Source organism: Tachyglossus aculeatus, chromosome 15 (genome assembly GCF_015852505.1).
Source record: "Tachyglossus aculeatus isolate mTacAcu1 chromosome 15, mTacAcu1.pri, whole genome shotgun sequence".
Classification (NCBI taxonomy): domain Eukaryota; kingdom Metazoa; phylum Chordata; class Mammalia; order Monotremata; family Tachyglossidae; genus Tachyglossus; species Tachyglossus aculeatus.
The window spans coordinates 26,765,307-26,784,559 of NC_052080.1; the positions used below are offsets into that span (position 1 = coordinate 26,765,307).

General features: G+C 52.8%; 1 protein-coding gene across 1 annotated transcript; it reads left to right on the forward strand.

The window, feature by feature from the left end:
* The first annotated feature begins 723 nt into the window (after nt 1-723).
* Nucleotides 724-16,353, forward strand: LOC119937693 (MYCBP associated protein). The gene is made up of 19 exons (XM_038757276.1): nt 724-836; nt 4,118-4,245; nt 4,903-5,062; nt 5,212-5,327; nt 5,705-5,882; nt 6,209-6,324; nt 6,867-7,017; nt 7,410-7,525; nt 7,633-7,745; nt 8,198-8,303; nt 8,595-8,784; nt 9,744-9,931; nt 11,229-11,375; nt 11,556-12,074; nt 12,863-12,984; nt 13,408-13,529; nt 14,875-14,996; nt 15,194-15,379; nt 16,175-16,353. Exons 1-19 carry the CDS (start codon nt 794-796, stop codon nt 16,256-16,258), a joined length of 2,907 nt encoding a protein of 968 aa, XP_038613204.1. The 5' UTR covers nt 724-793; the 3' UTR covers nt 16,259-16,353.
* Nucleotides 16,354-19,253: the final 2,900 nt, after the last annotated feature.

Genomic DNA, 19,253 nt, shown 5'->3' on the forward strand with positions numbered 1-19,253 from the left:
CGGTGGGTATTAAGTGACCTCGAGGATGATGTCACACAAAGTCACCTCCTAAAGCTCTCCATCACCTCACCCACTCCTACCTCACCTCCTTTCTCTCCTTCTCCAGCCCAGCCCGCACCCTCCCCTCCTCTGCCGCCGCTAACCTCCTCTCCGTGCCTCGTTCTCACCTGTCGACCCCCGGCCCACGTCCTTCCCCTGGCCTGGAACGCCCTCCCGCCACACATCCGCCAAACTAGCTCCCTTCCTCCCTTCAAAGCCTTACTGAGAGCTCCCCTCCTCCAGGAGGCCTTCCCCGACTGAGCCCCCCTTTTCCTCTCCTCCTCCCCATCCCCCCCCGGCCCTACCTCCTTCCCTCCCCACAGCACTTTCAGATTTATTACTCTATTTTATTTGTACATATTTACTACTCTATTAATGATGTGCATATAGCTATAATTCTATTTATTCTGACGGTTGTGACACCTGCCTCCATGTTTTGTTTTGCTGTCTGTCTCCCCCTTCTAGACTGTGAGCCCGTTGTCGGGTAGGGACCAGCTCCATCTGTGGCCGACTTGTCCTTCCCAAGCACTTGGTCCAGTGCTCTGCCCACAGTAAGCGCTCAATACAGGCGATTGAGTGAATGAATGAACTGGTGACGACATCCCCCCCAGGTTGCAAGCCTTTCCCGGCTGTGGCGACCTCAACCGCCGCTGTGGAAGTTTGGCCTGCTGGCCAGTTGCTATGGTGACGGCCTCTGCCGGGCACCGCCTGCGAGGCCTTCTTGGGGTGGAGTAGCAGCCATAGCCGGGGCACCATGAAGCTGATCAAAAGGGACTCCCGAACCAAAACCCCCCCGGGTAAGCACGGCCCTTAGCTCTGAGGAGAATCCCCGAGGACAGCCCCTGAAGGGGCCTCCATCTCGCCTGTCTCACCGCTGACCCCAGCCTCTGTCCCTCCTCCAATCCACCAGACAGTGACTCTTCCCCCCGACCACCTTCAAAGCCATCCTGAAGGTCCATCTCCTCCAAGAGGCCTTCCCAGACTAAGCCCCACTTGTCCTCATCTCCCACTCCCATCCGCGTCACCCTGACTCGCTCGCTTTGCTCTCCCAGCCCCGCAGCACTCACATGTATATATCTAATAATAATGATGGTATTTGTTAAGCACTTACTGTGTTCCAGGCACTGCACTAAATAATAATAATAATAATGGCATTTATTAAGCACTTACTATGTGCTAAGCACTGTTCTAAACGCTGGGTAGATTACAAGGTGATCAGGTTGTCCCACGGGGGGCACACCGTCTTAATCCCCATTTTGCAGATGAGGGAACTGAGGCCCCAAGAAGTTAAATGATTTGCCCAAAGTCACACAGCTGGCAATTGGCGGAGCCGGGATTTGAATCCATGACCTCTGACTCCAAAGCCAGGGCTCTTTCCACTGAGCCACACTGCTTCTAATAGTAATAATAATGATGGTATTTGTTAAGCGCTTACTATGTGACACGCACTATTCTAAGTGCTGGGGTAAATACAGAGTCATCAGATTGTCCCACGTGGGGCTCACAGTCTTAATCCCCATTTTACAGATAAGATAACTGAGGCACAGAGAAGTTAATAGACTTGCCCAAAGTCACACAGCTGAAAAGTGGCAGAGCCGGGATTAGAGACTTCTAGACTGAGAGCCCGCTGTTGGGTAGGGACCGCCTTTATATGTTGCCGATTTGTACTTCCCAAGCGCTTAGTAAAGTGCTCTGCGCACAGTAAGAGCTCAATAAATTCGATTGAATGAATGAGTCCACGACCTCTGACTTCAAAGCCTGTGCTCTTTCCACTAAGCTGCTTCTCACGTGATGATGATAAAATGATAAATCTGATAAATGATAATAAGATCTGTCATTTTATTTATTTAGATTGATGTTTGTTTACTTGTATTGATGTTTATCTCCCCCCCCCCCCCCCACCTTTAGACTGTGAGCTTGTTGTGGGCAGGGATTGTCTCTCTTTATTACTGAATTGTACTTTCCCAAGTGCTCAGTACAGTGCTCTGCACACAAGTAAGCGCTCAATCAATACGATTGAGTGAATGAATGACTGGGGCGGCTGGGGAAGGGAGAGGGGAGCCTCTAGGAGGATCTGGAGGGGGAAGGGGAGATCCTGGGGGATGTGGGGTTCGGGGGGGGGGGGGTCCCCCGAAGGCCCTAGAGAAGGAGTGTCCCGAGAGGACCTGGGGGTCAGTAGAACAAGGTGTCCCGAGGTGATCCATGGTGCAGAGAACCTCTAAGGAAACTCAAATTTGGAGACGAGGCATGGCGAGTCATAGGAGCTCAAGATGTTGGGGAAGGGCATTGGGTGTGGGGTGTCTTGTGTGGGTCCACATTGAGGATCTAGGGGAACCCCCCGCAAACCTGCCCCCATGGAATTGATAGTCTCTGGCCATTTGGGGTCAACTGACTAGGTGTTCTACTGACTCACTTCATCTGAAGGAGTTTGTACAAGACCCCAGCACCTTAACTGTTCCCCAAACCAACCCAGGACCATGGGGGCAAGCCTGGGGAAAGCTTAGGGGGAGGTTGGGGTGCGGGGCTTTCCAGTGGATGAGGTTGGGGGAAGGATGAGAGGCAGAGACATACAGGGTCTGGAAGATGTGCAAATGAATGTGTGTGTATATGTGTGTAAATATATATATTTCCAGGTGACACCAGAAGGCCCCATTTTTCCCCAAAGACAAGGCCAGGAGAGAGCCATTGCCTGGAGCTCTTTGCTGCTCTAGCTTCCAGCCATCCTCCATTTTACAATGAGATGTGGGGGATCAGACCACGGGCCCAAATTTGGGGGGACAATGTCTCACCTCATTCCCCCTTCATTCTTACCCCATCATGGCATTGGCCCTTCTGCAGTGCCACAGTTCTTTTGGCCTGTCTGTGACCAAGCAGGAGGCCAAGGTCAACTGATCTAGCTCTGTGCTCTGTATCTGGAAGCAGTGAATTTAGGAGTTGCCTGTCTAGTTTCTCAGGCTACTTTTTTTTCTTTGCCATTTCTAAGTCAAATTATCTGGTAAATGGGCCCTTTAAAGGCTTCTGGATCTAAAACCGGGCACAGGACCCTGTGAGACCCTTCCCAATTTAAGTTTTGGGAAATTGAACTGTGAATAAATTAGTACAGATTTTTGTTTTCACACAGGGAAAAATTAGATTACTCAAATGGTGTTTGAGTCACGAGCACTTTTCTTGAAGTGCTGAGAATAGGGTTCCTTTAAAGATCTAATAATAATAATTGTATTTGTTGAGCGCTTATTATGTGTCAAGTGCTGTTCTAAGCACTGGGGTAGATGCAAGGTAATCAGGTTGGACAGAGTCCCCTGTACCTCATGGGGCTCACAGTCTTCATCCCCATTTTACAGACGAGGTAACTGAGCCCAAGGTCACACAGTAGATGTGGCAGAGCTGGGGTTAGAATCCACATCCTCTGACTCCTGAGCCCATGCTCTTTCCACTACTAACAGTTTAATGGAGATGTTCTTTACAGCTTTCATTGTTTTTATCACAGGCCATCAGTTCTGCTTCTATTTGGTTTTTAAGGGATGGGACGTCTATGAATGGCCACCCGTACCTGGGAGTTAGAGATTACCTCCAACCTTGTGTGGGATCAGCTACTAACAAGCCCCCTTGTAACGGAGACTGCTTCTCAGATCCGTTAAGTCCGAGGCCTAGATCAAAGCTGCAGGCCTTGCTGGTTTGCTACCACATCATTAATTAGAAAGCAGCAGAAAGGTACTCTGGGCAGGGAGGTGATACTGGCCTGTGGAGAGAACACAGACAAAGCCAGAGAAAGCGCAGGCGAGTTGAAGGAGCTAAATGATGTTAGAAAGACAGCGTCGCACCCAGTCTCTCTTGGGCAGTGGTTTCTTTGAGTGAAAGAAAGAGATCAGCAGTCGGAATAAAATGAAACTTTGAAGAATTTGTTTGCTGTACTCGAACCCCCGCCTTCCCCAGGCGGGTTGCCTGGGTGTCGACTTTGTCCGCCCGAGCCGTACCTGCTCCCCAGGGGGTGGGACCGGATCTCCCTTGATGATTCTGTCTGGTGTCTGCAAAGCTCTCAGCAGCAGGCAAGGACACAGCATGTTTTCTTGTGTTTCAGAGAAGAAGCGGACCAAGGTGTCCGAGCTGCCCACACCGCCCATCCCAGAAGTACCTGAGCCCATCAGCAACATCCTGCAAGGAGATGAAATCGAGGCGCTGGCCATTAAAGAGGAGGACTTGAAAAAGGTGGGTGAAAAACTGGGCAGCATGCCCCATGGCTGGGCCTTGCCCCCCAGCTCATTGTAGGCAGGGCTGGCATTTTTCTTCCATGCCTAGTTCATTTGGACCAGAATAGTTTTTCTTTGACTTTGCAAAGGTAAGGTATATGCTCAGTGGCATCTTTCAAATTTAGAGGATGATTCTTTAAGCGTTTTTACGCATTCATTCCTTCTCCCGCTAGCCTAGTGAAGAGATAAAGAGGCAGACATTCGCTCCGTTTTCCCAATGAGGAAGCAGTTGCTTGAAATCATGCAGAGACTAAGGGGTTTTAAGAACTGTTTTCAGGCTATTAGGATCTCTAATTCCCAGATCCCCATCCTCCCTGATGAGCTCTTGCTGCTGCCACTACTGTCCCCACTGCCGCTGCTTCCCCGGGTGGGTAGGGGGCACCAGGCTTTCCACCTGCATATTGTCCAAGGCTTGCTTTTCTTCCCTCTCTGAGCTTCCCTGAAGCCCAGCTCTTGTGTCCCGCATTGCCTGGGAGGGTCAGAAGGACAGATTTGAGGCAGTGTCCTCTCTGGCCTCAGGAGGTTCCAGAGGGAATCCTACAGGAGGGGATCTGACCGGAGGAGCGGAGTCCCGTCAATTTGGGCCTCAGCCGGAGTTTTTATTGCATTTCCCCAGCTGCACGCTCCACGCCCTTGTGCAGGGGAGGAGAAAGCTCCTGTCACTCGCCAAGTTCTCATCCGGAAGCCCCGACCCCAAGAGGCTGGAAGGAAGACCCACTACTTAGTGGCTTATCCTACTGCTTTGGATGCCTCCACCAAGCCTCCCGCTTATTCTGGCAAGTTCCAGCCTGACCTCTCCTTCCCGGTTCCTCATTCTTGAGCGTCGGCCTTGAGTCCGATGTCAGCAAGCCCGCTGGGGTCCGCATCCCTCAGCTGTCCCGGCCGTGGGTCCAGCGGGGTTGGGGCCAGCTCTCCTTTCTTTCAGGGCCAGAAGTTTCCAGTTTCAACAGCGGCAGCAGCAGCGGACAGATCCAGCCCCACAACATTTTGGGAAGTCTCCAGGACTTCAAGAGAATAGCATTGGCCAGAGGAAACACAAAGGTGTGTTGTGCGAGTTGTCACCCAAAGGGACCAATGCTGCTCTTCGATAACCTGCTGCGGAGGGCAACAAGTCAGGCTCAACTCCAGACACATCTGGCCTGCGGCCAGCTTGAGAAGTGCATTTTCCCATTGGCCTCTGAATCCTTTAGGGCAGGGACCCTCGGAAGGGAAGGAGGGAAGGCAGCAAGGGGGAGTCGCCCTAGATGGAATGGAGTCAGGCCTCCATATTTCACGCTCCACCAGAAACCAGCCAGAGCCCCACTCCGGGCTCAGCGGCTGACGGGAGAGAGTCAGTGTCTGGCAGTCCCTAGCCAAGTGTCATCCTTGAAGTGAGCTCAGCTAGCAAGCCCAGCCCCTCCCTCTGTTACATTTCCCAGCTGGCAGAAATGATCTCTGAGCCCCCATCATTGGGCAGCCTAATCCTGACCCCGGAGAAGATGAGCTCGAAAAGGGGGAAGAAGGCCGAGTTCCGGTCGCTCCCAACTCAACACAGGGCTCTGCAGAACTGGCAGCGCAACATGGCTTTGAGGAGGAAGCAGCAGGACGCCCTGTGTAGTACGTAAAATGGGAAGGGTTTCAGGCCCAAGCCGCGGTCTACTTCGGAGCCTCATTGCCCCCATCCTCTTGGGCTTCCCTCTCAATCCCTTGAGCTCTCCCAAAATCCCACTGCCCCACAGCTTCCCTCCCGAATCCCTGAGCCCAGGTTTGACCAAGCTGGTAATCTCCATCGCCGAGACCTGGCAGCTCTGGTGAGTTTGGCACGAGTTCTCAGGGTCATGTCAGCTTCAGGTTGCCGGTTTTCTGTCTTGCCTGGTTGTGAGGGGTGAGGGGAGCGAGAGTCTGAGGTGGAGGATGGGCGACTCTATTTTGTTAATCTCCAGAGCGCTTGGGAAAGCCAGCCAATGAGCTGTTGCTGACCATATCGGAGGATCACAGACGTGTCCAGGAAGAACGTGACTTGATTGACCGCTGCCTTCCTGCTCTGCATCCAGGAAAGGTGAGAAGCCCTTTCTGAATCTTTCACTCCCCATTCTCAGGTGGTCCAGCTGCTGGGCTGGGGCACCTTTAGCCACAAACGTGACTGGTGGCCCATGCCCATCTCTGCCACAAGATGACCTCTCAGCCTTTGGGGACCGCCTCTTGGCTTAACTCTGCAAGGATGTAGCTACTGGGGACTGGAGCAGTCAGCGGGGGGATACAACTGTGCATCGTCTTTATCCAGAGGATTGAGAGCCACCTAATGCTTCCAGGCTGGTGTGGAAAGTGAAGGCTTAGAACAGTGGAATATGAGAAGGGCACCATCTCTGACTGTAGGGCTCTAGGCCACCACTAGCACCACTCCAGACCAGAAACTGTGGGGTTTGGGGAAAACAAAGCCCACAGTGGGGTGGAGGCGTGTCCTGCTGAAAAAAGCCAGTCCTGTCATCCTGTTTCTTTCCAGGGATGCTGAATAACCAAACAGGGCACTCTCTGATCTCTGTCCTCCCAACTCCGGGGCAAATTGCAAAGGAAGGTGTAATTATCTGTCTTCTTTGCCAGGGCTACCGCGTGGGCAGTGAATTCTGGAACCAGCCTGAGTATATTGGCGATGAACTTACAGGCATGGTGATTACGCAGACTCAGAAGGAACGGGGTTACCCAGAGCCAGTCACTCATGTGGGGAAACCCCTGAGTATCCAGGCAGAGGCAGGTGAGAGAGACAGTCCTGAGGCAGACGGTCCTCGGTAAGTGTCTGTTTGCACGAGATGTCAGAGACCATCCGACAGCCACCCAGAAGCTTTAAACCACCAGTGAGGGAAAGGTCTTGGAGTCAGTTGACCCAGGTAGTGTCATGCATTCAGAGTCTTGGGGATCTTAGCCCCAATACTGTCCTACTGACTCTGAGGCTGCCTTCTTCCTCACTTAGAACAGTGTTTTGCACACAGTAAGCCCTTAACAAGTACCATCATCATCATGGCCTGTGCTCGTGCAGGTGTGAAGTGTGATGTGGGGAGAAATGGAGGCTTTGAAGGAGAGGCTGGCAGGGATGTAGGTAGAACTGGGTTTGGTTCGCAAGCCCTGAGGGCATGGCTTGCTCTCCAGGATCGCAGAATCTGCAGGAGCCTTCGTTCCGGTACTCGTGGGATAAGAGTCTCTTCTTGACCTACCGTCGCCAGGAGCTGCGACAGATCCTAGCAGAGCTCGATTTTCACCAGCCGGTAAGGCCCCAGAGCCCCTCGAGCCCTGGCCCTTCTCAGCACTGAGAAATGGATTTGTTAAGATTCTCCAGATAAGCTCATGTTTCCCTTCCTTGTCGTGAGTTAAGGACATCGATAGGCTGGAAGTGATTGGCAGAGGGCAGTCTTTCTCATCAGTTTCCACACAGTGCTTCTCAGAGTGTGAAAAAGACAATGGAGACGCCTGTGGAGGAGTGTGCTCGTAAGTGCTTTGATGGGAGTGGGTGGGTGTGGGGGGGAAGATATTCCCAGCGCAGACTTCCCCTGCTGCATTCAGCCTCATTCCAATCTTGCCAGCTGGCTCATCTTCCCTCCCGGCCCCTGCGTTGAGTCCATTCAGGACTCCTGCTTTGCACCCCACTGGTACTTTTCTGGCCATTCCAGGCCAAGTAAGATACCATTCCTATTTTTATCATCCATCCTATTGATGACCATACCGAGGGGACTTGGATATAGGATGAGTTTTCCATCGTTCGACCCTGAGAACCTCCCTCCAGAAACACTGGCTCGTGATGGGATCCGGTGGAGATCGGCTTGAGTCTTTTGGAGTCAGAGTGGGGCTGGCCACTTCCCCGCTCCCCATTTCCTAGAGGAGGAGTTGTGACATTGTAGCAGTCGTAGAAAGAACGTGATTGGTTTGCCTTTGCCTTCCAGAGACCCTGTGGAGTCCCACGAGGATGTGACTCCCGTGCCCGTGATTGGACCTTCCTTAAGGTTCTGTGGGAAGCCGGCCCGCTGGGTCAACAGCACCGCGGGCAAGGTGACTTGGGGTCCCTTGAAGAGGCGGTGGGCTGAGAAATGAGGCCATTGGCCTGGTCCCAGTGTGTGAGTCAGAAAGTCCTTCCTTAGAACCCGATTTGTCTCCGCTGCATTCCCTCTCGTCCCCTTGTCTTGTCCCGGGTGGCAGTTGAGCCCGCACGCAGCCAATTTCCAGCACACGGATCCACCCCCCAACACTCAATCCCTTGGAGGGCTGTCCTAGCAGCATCTCCCCCAGGACTGCCAGGCCATCTGAGGGTGGTGGCAAGAGCTTTCTCTTTGCCCCTTTAAGGGTCAGATTGGCATTGCTTCTCGGATCACCTTCGAGGCCCTGGCTGGTGAGAAAGTGACCTCTTCCCTGACGGTGAGTAACGATGGCACTGCGGCTGTGTGGTATGACTGGCTGCGGCTGTCCCAGCCCAACAGATTCGAGAACCTCAGGGACAGCGACCAGCAGCGGTTTTATTTCAACACCAGGGCTGGTAAGTCAGGTAGAGCTATGTGCGTCTTCTGGGCCAGACCCATGGGGAAAGCCGTGGTCTGGTTATCACCAGGCCTTGTGAAGGCAGGGGAGGAGGAATAGGCGGTATGCCCAGTGGAAGGAGCACAAGGCTGGAATCAGGAGACCCGAGTTCTAGTCCCGGGTCTGCCACCGGCATGCTGGAGGACCTTGGGCTAGTCACCTTCTTCACAGGTGTGTCAGTTAACTCATCAGTGACAATGGGAGGTTTCGGTCACTCCCTCCCTATAAGACCGTGAGCCCCTTGTAGGGCAGAGACTGCTTCTAATCTGATTATTTTGTATTTCCTTATCCCAGTATAGGCCACAGTGCTTGGCAAGTACTTCATGAATGTGATTATTATTATTATTAATAATAATAATAATAATGACATTTATTAAGTGCTTACTATGTGCAAAGCACTGTTCTAAGCATTTGGTGGCTACAGGGTGATCAGGTTGTCCCATGGGGGGCTCACAGTCCTAATCCCCATTTTACAGATGAGGTAACTGTGGCACAGAGAAGTTAACTGACTTGCCCAAAGTCACACAGCTGACAAGTGGCGGAGCTGGGATTTGAACCCATGACTTCTGACTCCAAAGATTATTATTAGTAGTTGTTGTAATAGGAGTAGTGGTATTTATTGAGTGTGCTTTGTACTTCGGGAAAGGTCAAAAGAAGCAAAAAGACACAGCCCCTGCCCACAAGGAGCTTCCACTTTAACGGGGGAAAGAGGCAATTTTCTTTCCCAAAGTCCATTAGTCTCTGCTGAACGAGAATGTGGTCTCCAAGCTCAGAGGGGTGGCAGCAGAGTGCCTGGAAGGAAGATGGATGGCATTTCTAGTGATTAGGCAAAGATTGGGGATTGAGGAGCACTGGCTTTGGCCAAGGAACTAATTATGGGCCCAGTGTCCCTGGACTCTGCCTATCTCTCCCTTTCAGGGGTTATTCTGCCCGGAGAAACCAAGGACTTCCTCTTCCTCTTCAAGTCTCCGAATGCCGGCATTTTCCAGGAGTCTTGGGAGTTTAGGACCCACCCCACTCTGTTGGGAGGTGCTGTACTGCAGGTCACTCTCTGGGGGATTGCTCTATACCAGGATCTTATGTTTGAGGCCCGAGAGATGCTGGAGGTGAGGGGACGGGAGCGGGCTCTGGAGTGCGGCACTGGGGGCATGATGGCCGGGAGTGGGCTGCCTGGGAGTGTGATGTCCAGGATTATGGTGCCCAGGAGAATAGTGGCCAGGAATGGAGCTCTAGGAACGGGACAAGACCGTGATGACTAGGAGCATGGCAACTGCCCTAACATTCTTCCTGACATCTGCTTCTCCCCGGCTCAGGGACAAGCTTGGATGTTCCAAGATGAGCCATCACCACTCCTGTTTGGCCAAAAGCTCCAATCGCCCTGCCCTGGGATAGTGCAGGGTGGGGATGGAATGAGGGGGAGGAGAATGGATGGAGAGTGGGGACAGGACGGGTACCTGGAAGTATGGCAATGTGGACCTGCTCCACCTGAACCTGAAAAAGAAATTGGACTGAATTTAAAGGAAACTAGATGAGAGAAAGGAAATGTTTGAATGAAAATGGAGAAGGCCCCTGCTGGGGCTAGAAGGAGGTGATGTTTCTCGTTAGGCAGCTGATGCTCCCACTAATGGCAGGGCACTGATGTGGATGGATGCCGGCTGAGGTTTGTGGGCTGAAAAACTTGTGTGAGCCCCAAGCCCCCCTCTCAACCTTGCCACACAGCTCTTGGCCACCCATCGGCCCAACCCGGGGGCTCTGGGGTTCACAGTGAGGCCTGGGCACTTTTTGGGTTACTGAGCAGAGATTCATTCATTCAGTCAATCGTATTTATTGAGCGCTTACTGTGTGCAGAGCACTCTACTAAGCGCTTGGGAAGTACAAGTTGGCAACATATAGAGACAGTCCCTACCCAACAGTGGGCTCACAGTCTAGAAGGGGGAGACAGACAACAAAACAAAACATATTAACAAAATAAAATAAGTAGAATAAATATGTACAAGTAAAATAAATAGAATAATAAATATATACAAACATATATACATATATACAGGTGCTTTGGGGAGGGGAAGGAGGTAAGACGGGGGGATGGGGAAGGGGAGGAGGGGGAAAGGAAGGAGGGGGCTCAGTCTGGGAAGGCCTCCTGGAGGAGGTGAGTTCTCAGTAGGGCTTTGAAGGGAGGAAGAGAGCTAGCTTGATGGATGTGTGGAGGGAGGGCATTCCAGGCCAGGGGGAGGACGTGGGCTGGGAGTCAACAGTGGGACAGGCGAGAACGAGGCACAGTGAGGAGGTTAGCGGCAGAGGAGCGGAGGATGCGGGCTGGGCTGGAGAAGGGATGACTTTTGGCCAGGTGGGCCCAGGTGCCAGAGGACTGTGCAGACTATGATGATGCTTTTTTGCCCAATCCAGGCCAAGCTGGCCACCCAGGAGGCCACCGTCATTGTGCAAGAGATGCTGAATGAACTGCTGGGGGGCATCTGGTCCCCTGAGCGAGCCCCATCCCCAGTGGATGCCTATCTCACTGAGGAAGATGTGTTCTGCTACAAGAACCCTCAGGTATTAGGGCCAACCAGGCATTCTCCCCTGTGGGTCAGGTGGTGAGGGGGTCAGTCTGGGGAGCAGGATGCTGGGAGGAGTCAAAACGCGGAAGGCACAGGTTTCGGGCAACATTGGTTGTTACTCCAACAACCGGGGCCTCGTCTCTGCATTTGCTTCCTTCTGCTCCTGCTCCCACAGTTGCACTATCAGTACCAGGTGGTGAGAGACCTCCATGAACTCTGGAACCAGTACATGGCACTACCCCTCAAGGAGGAGGAAGTGGTAGTGGAAGAGGAGCCCCCGGGCCAGGCAAGCTCTAAGGAAGAAGAGCTCTCCTTCCAGAAGAGCTCGTTCGGAGAAATCGTCCCCCAGAAGAGTCTGGAGGAAGAGATCGTGCAGCAGCAGAGGAGCTCTGTGGACAATATCCGCCTACAGAGGAGCTCCGTGGGCTTCACTGACTGGCAGAGGACCTCCTTGGGAGACGTCCACTGGCAGAGGAGCTCCTTGGCCGAAGTCCACTGGCAGAGGAGCTCCTTGGTTGATGCCCACTGGCAGAGGAACTCTGAGAGTATTGTCCACTGCCATAGGAGTTCCTTCATCGGGGAGGAGACAGTGGTGACAAAGAGCTTTTCAGAGGGAGAGATCCCAAAGAGCACAGGAGAGGAGGAGGAGCTCACCCATCTTAAGTGGAACCTGTGCTTTGAGGATTTCAAGCAGGTGCCAGTCTTCTGAGAATTTGGGGGTGGAGAGGGAAGCCACTGCTAATAATAATAATAATAATCATTATGGTATTTGTTAAGTGCTTACTATGTGCCAAGCAGTGTTTTAAGCACTGAGATAGATACAGTTTATCAGCTTGGACTCAGTCCCTGTCCCATATGTGGCTCACACTCTTAATCCCCACTTTACAGATGAGGTAACTGAGGCCCAGAAAAGTTAAGTGACTTGCCCAAGATCACACAGCACGTGGCAGAGTCAGGATTAGAACCCAGGTCCTTCTGACTCCCAAGCCACGCTCTCTCCACCAAGCCATGGTGCCCGAGCCTCCCAGCTCCCTGCACGGAGGCCCCGAGAGTCCTAATTCCCTCCCCTCAACCACGTCCCCATCTGCAGGAGTGGTGCCACCTTGGGCCCCACTCCCCAGCAGCTGCCAGGGAACGAACCTATGGTCCAAAATCAATCTTGCTGGAGTAGATTAGGCTCCTGGGTGGTTTAGGAATCCTATGTGGCAGGGGTCAGCCCATTGCTCTTGGCCACAGGTTGCCAGAGGGAGGCTGCCAGGCCCTGCTGCGGCTCCTGGCTGATTATGTAGCTCAGGGAGTGAGCTCCTACTTCTTCAGGAGCCTCCCCCAGTCCGTTCCAAGCTTGGCAGGTAGCCGCCTCAGCGAGGGGCAGTTTAGCCACCCTGGTCTGCCGGCCCCGCAAGCTGTTCTGCCGGCTTGTTCCTCCGTGCATCTGCACTCCCGCCGGGGCATCGGCACTCATGGTGGTTCTGTGTACATCAGGCGATAATGGGACTGTCCTCCGAGGATCAGCGCGAGGATGCCCTGAAGAGGCTCAACAAGGGAGCCCTAGAGCTGTGCTTGGAGCAGAAGCCGGCACAGTGGGACCTGCTGCACCAGATGTGGTATGACCCCCCGACCTGCCCAGAGGAGACACAGAGATAGAGCCCTGACCCTTCTCCCCAAGCCCCACTCAGGCCCAAGACTCCCTGGGTCTCTCCCTTGCTACAGGCTATGACAGTGCTTGTTTCAGGAAGGGGCCTGCTGGGCTGCCCCTCTGCCCCTGCAACTGTCACCTGCCGGGGCCCCGCTGACCCCTTTGGAGGGGTCCCTTCAGGCGGCCCTGGAGCCTTTTCCCCTTCGGCTCTTTCGAGCAGTGGAGGAGTGACAACGTAGGGTAATTAGAGGGGCCAAAGCAGAAAGACCCTACTGCAGGGCACAGATGGGGCCAGTGGCCAGGCTCCAGGCTCAGGAGATGGAAGGAGGCAAGAATATCTACTGCACCCACTCTGGCCCGCACTCACTGAGGATGTGGTGTTTCCCTCCAGTCTCCAGCTTTGGCGGGAGGTGATAGACGGTCTGGTGAGCCGGGACCTCTGGCTGAGGTCATTGCTGGGCATGCCGGAGAAGGACACTTTCATGGCAGAGTTGGCAGTGCCAGAGGAACCAGGTCAGATGCCTTCCAACACACCTACCTCATGCCCGGCCTTTCCTCTCCCTCCCTCCCAGCTTTTCCCAAGGGGATTCCCTGTGGAGCCGCTTTTGGCTGGTGGAGCTGGCTGCACCCATTTGGCCAACCCTATCACTTTAGGCCTCGGCCACTTTCCAGGACCAAGACCTCCCTGCTCCTGCACACGACGGCCTCCAGGCTTGGCTTCTGCTGCCTGACTCTTCCTTGAATCAGTCCATCTTGCCCAAAGGGGCAAGACCAGTCAGTGCTGGTCCTAACATGTCACCTCCCTGCTTTAGAGAAAATCCCGAAGCTGGGCTCGGCCCCAGTTCTCTCTCCTGGCCCCTTCCCTCTCCACAGTTGCTGATGCCATCCCCCTCAGCCTCATTTGCTCACTGTGTCCCCCCAATAAGTGCTTTCCACCCTGCATTTTGGCTTATGCTCCACCCCAACCTGGCATGCTCTACCACCTCTTCTTCACCAAACCTCCCACCATTCTTCAGAATTTGGTCAAGGATCCTGGTCCACATTTTCCATGAATCCTTCCCAGCAATACATAAATGCGTATGGGTACATCTGTCCTGGAACTTTATTCTGCTCGTCTCCTATTTCCTCTGCATCCCGTCTATAATGTAGGGGTTTTCTTTCCCCAGTTCTGTGTTTGAGGTCATCCTTTGTCTCCTATTAGACTAAAAGCTCCTTAAGGTCAGGGACCATACTTTCCTTTGGCTTTTATTGTTTTCCATAGTTCCTAGTACAGTTGTAGGCATCCAGTGGCCCTTCAGTAAGTACTAAGGAATAAATGAATGAACATATGAATGAATGCTAAGTTCATGCATAACTCTACTGTTTCTCCAAGTGCAAATGTAATATCAAAATGGGATGGCAAAAGGAGGATACGGGGTCCTTAGATGAAGATGTTGAGAGTAGGTTTCTGAGTAAGCAGCTTTAGATTTCCTTCCTCCCCAGGGTCATATGTGAGAGAGAGAAAGCGAGAGAGAGAGAGTGTGTGCGTGTGAGTGATGGGGCTGGGCTCTTTCCTTTGTGATCGATCCCTTTTGAGCCCAAGGACAGCTGTGCCATCCTGACGTAGAAAGTGGCTTCTCTCTCTTCAGCACGCAATGCAGGTTCAGAGACATTTCTTATCAAATGAACGGACAACCTCAGCTGCACTGGAGAGAAGATCCCCTGCCGAGATCTGGGTCAGACCTGGTCCAGAACTGGTCCAGAACTGACCCTCTGCTTTTCAACAAGAGCTAGTCCAGAGCTGGTCCAGAGCTGATGCTGTGCTCTCCAGCAAAGCAGCCCTGGGGGCTTGGGGTCACCGGGTCGCTTTCTCCTCTAGTTGACTCAAAGGCATCAGGGAAAGGTGGCAAAGAGGAGCGGAAAGCTGGGACTCCAGAGAAGAGAACCCCCACTGGCAAGGACAAAGAGGACAGAAAGGGAACGGCAAAACCAGGGAAAGAGGTATGCGATGGGATGAGAGCAGAGCTGAGGAGATCTCAGCTGTATAGGGTGTGAGGGGTGTCAGGTACCACTGCTTTGGGGGGAAGTGGGGATGGGGGTTGCTGAAGCCCCTGGCTTGGATGACTCTATTAGACCGTCCATGCTGAGTTCTGTTCTTTCTCGGGGGCCTGGGAGCCTCTCCCCATCTATCTGAGCAGGAGCGAGCAAACAGCAAGAAGCTTAAAGCAAAGGAAGAAAAAAGGTATACCAGATCCCTAAGCCGGGAGTTAAAGGAGAAAATGCCTGTGGAGGAAAGGGTCATCACCCCGGAGCACGTGAGCTCACCCCTGGAGCCAGTGGACCCTCTGGTGCAAAAGAAATACCAACAGAGGCTTTACATGGAGGTAAAGCCGGAAGGCAGGGTGGGCTTCCTACTGCCACCAAGGGCTTCTCCGTTCTCCTTGTCTCCTTCTGCTTGTCCTCCCCTCCTCTCTCCCTCCCTCTGCCCAGGGCCTTCCCATCCCTCTGCTGGACTTGTCTTCTCCCGGTGAGCCAGGCAAATTGTCTTCTGGCAAGGAAGGTTGGAAAGCAAATCTAGGGTGGGCAGGCTAAGTAAGGTCAGGGAGTGGTCTAGCTTGAGAGGGGGCATCTCAGCCAAGAAAATCCTCAGCGAGTGCTGGCACCACTTCAGAGGGTTGGTCCACACTGGAGTGAATTAAGGGAGAGGGTGGCTGAGCTGTCTCTCCTTTCCCGTTGATCTGGAATGAGTTAGGAGTGGGCCTGCTGGGGGCCGAGGTTTGCAGAAGTATCTTCCGATTCAACTGTTCTGAGGCATTCAGGGAACCCCTCCTCCTGTGGTTGGAAAAGGGGTCTTTTCCCCTTTGCATCCCCGGAGTGAAGTGGTGGGACTGAGAAGCCAAGTAGTCCAGGCTGCTGCCCAGCCTTTTATCCTCTCCATGCTTCCCTTTGCCCTCCCAAGTCTCCGCCTGCCTGGGCCGAGGTCCAAAGGGATCAGGGAGAAGTGAGCATTTCGTCTTTGCAGAGCAATTCTTTGGAAGTTCTAGGTGGTCTGGGCTGCAGCCCTTACCCAGGAGCACAGTGGAGTGTCTCTGGCTGGCAGCAGCCCTGCTAATTCCCCTCGTACCCAGGCCATATCGGTTGTCCGTCTTTGATGTGGCCATTTTCTCTTCTCTTCTCAGGTCTACGGGCTGGTGGAGTCCCTGGTGAATAACTTGGTGCTCCTGGCTGAAGAGATCAGGAGGAAAGCGGCCAGGCAGCAGTAGCTGCTGCCACCCTCTCTCTGCCTGCCTGCCAGTCTACCTGCCCTCTGACTCTGAGTAGACCTTTTTAAAGAAATAAACTTGCGGCTTCTACTGTGCATACTGCACTTCTCCCTCCTTTTCTCCCCTCCTTTTCCCTCTTCCTTTTCCTCCCCCCTTTCCCATTCCCCCTTTCCCTCCTTCCTTTCCCTCCTTTCTTTCTTTGCCCTTTCCCTCCCATTCCCTTCCCCCTCGCTCCCTTTTCCTCCCTCCTCCTTCCTCCCTCTCTCCTCCCCCTTTCCCTCCCCCCCCACCATCTTCCCCCATCTCTCCCCATTATCTTTCTCTCTATCCCACCTCCTTTTTTCTTTCTCTCTGCAGTCAGGTTCCTGGTGGGATCCTCCCATCTTCCACAACCCTCTCTGAGCTCATGAGGTCCACCAGCAGTCCCTCCTCCTCCATGCATAAACAGGGGGACGAAGAGGCCTCTGGGGGAATGATGTCAGGGATGACAAGCAGAAAAACTCGTTTATAGAAAGATTGCTGGGTGGGTGAGAGATTGAAAAGGGTGACTCGAGAAGGAGTCACTCAGTATTCTCTTACCTGGCCCCTTCCTCCAGTCTTCCCAGCCCGATATAATTAAGGCCAGGGCTGTGGGACTTCCTGTTTTCATTTTGCGATTGAGAATGCTCAGTTTCCCAGTACAGCGCTATGCTCCCCGAGTACTCATTATGGTGCTCTACATTTAATAGGCAATCCAGTACAGTGCTCTACATGCAGTTGACACTAAGCCCAGCACTCTGCATGTGTAGATTAGAATTGTTCTGCGAGGCGTCCAGCATAGTACCCCACATAGTAGGCAGTTACCAAATAATGATGAAGATGAAGGATCAATGCCCACGGCTTCAGAAATTACATCGAGTGTGTGAAGAAGGATTTTGAGCCTGAACAACTTGAGGCGAGTGCCTTCCATTCCCTTCCTCTCCACTCCACTCTATTCTAGAGTCTGTGACTTGTTGTCCAGTACACACAGACTAATAACGCTGCCAGGGTTTCAGGGCTCTCAACTAACTCAGTCTGTATTTCCCAAAACAGCAAGGCGACAGGCAACTCTACATCTTCCTCCCGGCCCCATTACCCTGGTCTTTTGAGAGTGCTGCCCCATTCTCCTCCACCTCCCCCATCAGCTCTGTCCGGCCCAGTGGGCTGGGCCAAGTCATCTCCCTGTTTTGGGCCTCAGTTCCTGGCCTGTGCTCCTCTCTCTTCCCCCCTTTCTCCCTCCTTCCCTCCTTCATGCAACCACTGTGGAATGAAATGATGTCTGGGAAAAGCCTTGAGTTCATGGGAAGAAAGTTGCCATGTAATTTCTAGGTGTGATTATTATCAACATTATTATTATAATATTGCTGGCATCACTGTTAATAATAATAATAAACAGCAGTTTTCAGGGCCTCCTCAAGGTGTGAGAACAGGAGTCCTAGGTTGGGGGTGGGACCTCTGGGTAGGACTCGGAGACTTTGCAATCGTGAAACGAGAGGTCCCAGGTAGGAATCGCTCTCCTCAGGCCACCGGCCCTGGAGACTTTCTGAATGCTCCTGGGCCTCCCCAAGCCCTGGGTTCCTGTCCTCATCTAGTTCTGGCTTTCTAGCAGTATGTTTGCCTGGAGGTTTCTTCTTTCAGCCTTTATGAAAGGCCATGAAAAGGTGTCAAGCCACCCCCACATCCACCCTCCCCACAGTTTTACAGCCAGAAAACTGAAGTTCAGAAAGGGTGGGAGGCCCTGTCCCAGACCAGATAACTATTTTGGAATAAAATCCAGCAGGCTTGACCCCCAGATCTGGATCCTTTCCCTCTCCCTGCCTAACTGCCCTCTCCCTGGCTCTTCCCCTTGGAGCTGAAGCAGGGACTGGGCTCAGGGAGGACTCGCTAAAAGCAGTCGGAAAGAAACCATGATGAGGCTGAAAGTCAAAGGCTCAAGCCTGCACCACTTGGCTTCCAAATTAAGCAACTCCTGCCTTTCAAACCAGGCACCAGGCCCCAGCCTGCCTCAATTGCCAGCTAGTGAATGTCTTTAGGAATGGCCTCCCTTAAGAAAGGAAGTGGAGTACTCCAACTTTCTCCCAGCTAGCCAGAGAATCCAAGACCAAGAGACAGGAGACCCTAGCCAAAAGGAACAGAGCTGAAATACTAAACTATTACCATCATCCTCCCCCACCATAACAATTACTTGGTTTTCTGTCCCAAGGATCAAGTGGCCTGCAGAGTGGGGATGAGTAGGTAATTAGCGCTCCCCACCAAATTCTTTAAGTGAAGGGGGAGACGAGGAGACACTCACTGTTGCTGGCAGGAAGTGGGAGAAGGTAAGAGGCAGGTAGGGCCGATTGGGTGGCAGGGAAGGAATAGCAAGGCCTAATGGAAAGAGCGCAGGATTGAAAGTCAGAGGACCTGGTTCTTATCCCTGTTCTGCCACTTGCCTGCTGTGTGGCCTTGGGTAAGACACTTATCTTCTCTGTGCCTCAGTTTCCTCATTTGTAAAATGTTCTGCCTCCCAAGTGGCTTGATGGTTAGAGAACGGGCTTGGAAGTCAGAAGGATCTGCATTCTAATCCCAGCTCTGACACTGGTCAGCTGTGTGGCCTTGGGCATGTCACTTCACTTCTCTGTGCCTCAGACTGTGAGCCATGTGGGACATGGACTGTGTCCAACCTGATTTGCTTGTTATCTGTCTCAGTGCTTTGCACAGTGCCTGGCCCATAATAAGCACTAAGCAAATACCACTTAGATAGTGAGCCCCATGTGGAATAAGGACTATGCCTGTCCTGATCATCTTGTAACTACCCCAGCTCTTAATACAGTGCTTGGCACAGAGTAAGCGCTTCACAAATACCATAATTATTTTGGTTATCACTATTATGAGGGAGGGAGGCAGGGAAGGAGACAGTCTGTGCCGCTGTTGGGACAACAGGCATCAAAAATCAAAGGTTTTCAACAGCCCGCCGGGCAGGAACGGGTTAACGAGC